General features: G+C 37.9%; 1 protein-coding gene across 2 annotated transcripts in view; it reads right to left on the reverse strand.

Annotated features, from left to right (window-relative positions):
• Positions 1-5435, reverse strand: part of bnc1 (basonuclin zinc finger protein 1) — a 17634-nt gene that overhangs the window by 7675 nt on the left and 4524 nt on the right. For both annotated transcript variants that reach the window (XM_008405035.2, XM_008405036.2), the window contains exons 2-3: positions 3378-3480; positions 1275-1510 (exon numbers count right to left, since the gene is read on the reverse strand). In XM_008405035.2, coding sequence (XP_008403257.1) covers positions 1275-1510; positions 3378-3480 — 339 coding nt within the window. The remainder of the gene's footprint in view (positions 1-1274; positions 1511-3377; positions 3481-5435) is intronic.

The raw sequence follows: 5435 nt of genomic DNA on the forward strand, positions 1-5435 counted from the left end.
AGTTTTAGTTTTGCTAGTTTCAAATTCTGTTTAAAAAATTTCCTACAATCTGAAATGATACTGACCAGATCAGTCATACACTGTAATGACATTAAGTCAAGCAGGAAGGTTTGAGCTTTTCATGTTGATGTCAAAAGGATTTTTAGCTGCAGATGCATCCTTTGCAAAAAATTATAAAATCTTCACTAAAAGAAGCTGTCATTTTGTTTTAATAGAATAGAATAGAATAGAATAGAATAGAATAGAATAGAATAGAATAGAATAGAATAGAATAGAATAGAATAGAATAGAAGATACTTTACTGATGTTAAGTTAAATGTAGTACATTGTACATGAAAACCAGCTGAAGACAAGATTTTTAACAGAAACAAATAGCAGCAAATTGGTCCAGCTAATCAGAGCAAACCTCAGTGGGAACATGACAGTATGTCTGAATTCATCTGAGAATAATGCATTCATTTATTCCCAGTGGTGTCATTTTGACAGATTTTTCGTCTCAAATGAAAAAGATCAGAGTCTCAGTGCCTCTCCATCTCCACACAGCCATCCCGGTCTGCAGACCCTCCAGAGACAACCTGAGGCCGAGAGCTACTCCCATCCTTTCTGGTTGCTAACCTGAAAATGGCTCCAGGACTGCAAAATTTTAACAACACATATCTGTTTCTGGTTCAAGTCTTGAGAATGGAACGCAATAATTATCCAACATTTTCAGTTTTCTAAAAATCAAATACACAGAGTTATATTACAGTTACAATTATATCACAGTTAGTAGCCAGTTATTTTATTAACTTATTAATTGATTTTTCAGGGGAAAACTCAATTAAACCTAAAACATGTACAAGCTTTGTGAGCTTGGAGAACGTGGAACAGGAATCACTGAATCTTTTCTCTTGTTTGGTGTGCAGTGAATGTAGAAATGTTTACACAGATTATTGCTCAGGGTCATTTCAAATGAACTGAATTGACTATAAAAATGTGAATATGAACTCTGACTCCTGCTTCTTATCTCGGTGTTGTTGTGCTCCCATTAATGAGACGCTGTGAGAGTTACACAGCATCTCACTGCTGTGTTCAGCCCAGTTTTAACCAGTTCAAATTATTTTAATGGAGAGGAAACCAAATGTAATCAACACTAATTAAAGGCTGTGAAAAAGTAATTTTTAACACATTAACAGTCGCAGCTAAAATCCATCAGACCTCTTTAAAACTGAAACATTATTGGACGGACAGACTGAATGAATCAAGTTCCGGATTCCATGAACAGGTTGTCTCACCTGGAGCACATATCCTCTGATGTAGTCCTGCAGTGTCCAGTCCAATGCGTTGAGGATCTGGATGACCTCCTCCTGTTTGAGGACAGAGAAAAGGCGGTCCAGGAGGATTTTGAGCCGGATTGGGATGGCTTGGGTGCCATACAGCATCAAGCTGCAGATATCAAACACTACGTTGGAATGCACAATCTCCACCTGGCTGCTCTGGAACATATGGTGCACCTTCAGCTTGCTCAAGGCTGGAAAAAATGGACCAGATTTTATTAGATTAGACTGGATGAAATAGTTCTGCGATAAATACTGTCATCAAATAAAAGTAAAGAGAGACAGAGAGTACATTTTAAGTCTGGAGGTTGGAAATCAGTTCATACCAAAACATAAACTGTCAAAGAAAAAAGAAATTAACTGAATTAGAGGGAGGGACTAAAGGTACACATTAAATTTCTACTTTGCTACTGAATAACTAAGGATGTTTTTTGCATAATTTCCGAACCCCAGTGAAAGACAAACATTGCTAACATGACAATGTTAAAGAAATGATAATACAGTTTGTTAACATGAAAAACTGCATGTTTAAAAACTGCAGTTTTTAAATTTAGTGATTTGCATCTGAATAAAACTCCAACATCCTCTACTGTCTACTGTGTCAAACAAGACGGAGGAACTGGAACTGATTTTCCTTTTTTTTTTTACTAATGATTTTTTTTGTGATTATGTTAACAAAAACACACAATTTCATTATAAAATTGTGATTTTTTTAAAACAGTAATATATATTTAATAAAGTAAGTATAACTCATTCTTTATATGGGCAAAAAGCAAAAAGAAAACAGAAATTACTCTGGACAAAACAAAGTGTAGCACAAGGGGCTGGTTTTTTCCAGGTCTTCACTTTCTGAAAGTAACAACCACTTCTAAATGGACTTTAATTAATTGTGTCCACAGAATTAAAGAATTTTATACCAGCATGAATTTTTTTTTAATTTTTGTGTTTATTGTTGAATTGAATGGCAGATGAGGTCGTCTCCTTCTTTTAGTCATTTTGACTTCATGTGATTCTGAACAGCACCAAGCAGGTTTAGGAAAAAAAGACAAGGAATGACACAGAACTGTACTTAGACTGCTGGTCATTTTATTTATTTATTTATATATATTTTTATGCACTAAATCAAACTATAACTGACCCCTCATAACAAACCCATCTAAGTGATTACATCTTCACATCCTGTTTATGACAGTCCAGAAATACTACAGAAGTCCATCTAACATTTAGGGTGATTGAAAGCTGATACTTGGATGATAAGATAAAAGATCTTAGGAGAGAAATAATCCATCCATGTCCATCGTTTCTCTCTGTTCACTGCTCTGCTCTGAGCTCACTGTAAATGCTGAACACATCTCATCCATTCTCATCAACAAGCCAGATAGATTTTACATTTTTTCATAATGTTTTTATTTTCAGGCTGTTTGAACCTTAAACGTATTAATTTCATAATCCTTTATGGTTGGTGAGTTCTGTAGAGTAATTTAAAAAAAATACAGCAACATTCTTATGGTTCTATCCAGCATCTAATGAGATTACTTCACATATATTATTAGCACAGTATAAGTTTGGGTTGTCACATATTACAAGTAAAATCCCACAAATACTTCTCATAAGTGCCAAACATGAAGCCCAAAAATGATCAGTTCTGATGTAGTGGAAACTGTGGCTGAACAGTCAAAACAACAAAAGATACTTTAAAGAGAAAAATGCATTAACAGAAACAAACTCATGCTTCTACCAACGTTTACTGTTACTTTTGCTTACTTTCCAATTCGTGCTCAGAGTCATTAACTAAATTATCTACAGTTCTACATCAGCTTTACATTAAATGTTATATTTTGTTCTCAAAAAGTTTCTCCTTTCATTCATGTTGGGTTTATGGTGAATGTTTCTACCTGCTGATGTGTTAAGTAAGTCATTCAAGCTGATGGCATGAATGAAAAATCAAACAGTGCCATTAATCTGCCACTTTAAAAGAACAGATCTGAAAACAAAACCAAACTCTATAAATTACAAGTATATTGAATGTGTTCTGGTGGGAGAACCTGCTCCAGCTCTTACCATGTGCTACCCAGCCATGTTTGCAGTTATCACACTGCCTCCTCTTCAGCTTCCCAGGCTTAAAGCTGTCACAGTTACAGTTTACCAAGGTGCAGCAGATCGCCTGTAAATTATAACAAGGACAACAACTTAAAAAGAGTGATATACAAAATCAGTACGTTACTTCTGTCTAAAAACTTCATCATTGTTTTTTACTGGTATTTTCATGGATTTAAAAGGAATCCAGAAGGCACACAAATAAAGATGGAGGAATAAAACATGACAGCGGTCCTTTCCTGCTTTTCCTATGAAATGTGTGTGTGTGCGTGTGTATGCCTGTGTGTGTGTGTGCGACAGTAGTGGTTCTCACTCTACAAAGTGATATATAAGTGACAGATTGCCAAAGAACATAAATGCTTCAGGTCATTTGGTTTCCTGTTGTGGGTCGCTCATTTCTTAGTTTTCTGAGAACGGAAGAAGACTTGTTTCAGGATCACTGTAGGACCTGCCGTCTCCGCAGCAACAAGCAGACACCAGACCCCTGGACATGCAAACATACATGCAGAGCATTCTGACTCTGAACCTTTCTACCAACCTGTTTTATGCTTAATGCTGAAATTTCAGGAAGTTATTTCAGAAAAGCTACGCAGACAGAACTGAAACAAACGGAAAGAAAAGTGATGTATATGCATAACAACAGAGGCCATTGTGTACCTGGACCAATGCAAGCAACTTTTCCAGAATTGAATTCTAATAAAATAATAATAAAAATAAAACATGTTTTATTTTTTGTATTAAAAAAATATTCCAGACCAGGAACAGAGATAGAATCATCATATTTGCGATCAAAGCTGCTTGTCTTAGTGGTTCATGCTGCAAACCTTGGGATGGCTGTACTCCAGCACCTCTCTCCCTCTGCATCTATAATAGATGATCAGTTGAGTTTTAGTATACATGAGCAGAATGCTTAGTTCCTTGCTGAATCTCTCTTGCCAGGCAGAGAAGGAGTAAAGTGTGGGTGATGGGTTGCGAGCCGCCCCCTCCTCATTTAGTCATTCATTTGGTTGTGTGATTGAAGACGGGCTTGTCTTTGTAATCTGGAAGCACATGATTTCACCTTGCACCAACCTCTCATCATTAGTGCGAATAAAACTGACCAGGGATGAAGTTGGTGGCAGCTGCCTGGCCTTGATACGCCACCAGAAACCTTCGTGGTCAGATGTCCGCTGGCGTTGCTGTTTTCACCATCACTTTCTTCGTCGGGCCTGGAAAGCCGAGGTTCCTCAGCCCAACTCCTGAGGTGTAAAAACACCTTTTCTCATCTCACAGAGCCTTAATCCCATCATTACAGAGCGGCCAGACCTAACACAGCCCAATTAGACTAATCCTGTCCCTCTGTGGCTGCACACACACCCTGCTGCTGCTCCCCCCAATGTACATCTCAATCAGGTGCTCTGCACTACCACACACACACACACACACACACACACACACACACACACATAAATTATAATTCAGTGTGCTTACAGTTGTTTTGTCTTAATTAGTGATTCATTTCATGAGTTCCTGAGAGGAAGACAAAGAAGGAGAAAGAGAAGATGAAGACAGGGATGATGTATGGCAGCCAGTGCCCTGCCCCGTCTCTTTCTTTTTGCCATTGTCACAACAAAGCCGTAGCTGTTCGTATGCATCAATGAAGCCAATGACAAGAAGACTAATTGCACAAAATGATGCAGGTCCTTCAGAACTCTCAAAGCCACAGCTAACATGGTGCAGTGTTCTTTACATCACTGATATACATCATAGCCCCCCTCCTTCCTCCCCCGCACTCCCATTCACCTTGATCACTTTAAACATGTCTGATTAACAGCACTACCAATCACTGACATGTCTACAGGTTGTTTAACAAACGACAATCAGTGATGGCAGTAAATCTGTGATGAATGAGGGAAAAGCTGCAGCAGTGCAGAACTGGGCTAAGTATCACTGTTAGGCACAAGTAGAGTTGATAATTCCTGGTCCATGCAATATCCTAGTGTTTGTACCACCTATTTCTGTCTACAACGTGTGTGTGTGTGT

The sequence above is a fragment of the Poecilia reticulata genome, linkage group LG3 (assembly GCF_000633615.1).
Source record: "Poecilia reticulata strain Guanapo linkage group LG3, Guppy_female_1.0+MT, whole genome shotgun sequence".
Taxonomy (NCBI): domain Eukaryota; kingdom Metazoa; phylum Chordata; class Actinopteri; order Cyprinodontiformes; family Poeciliidae; genus Poecilia; species Poecilia reticulata.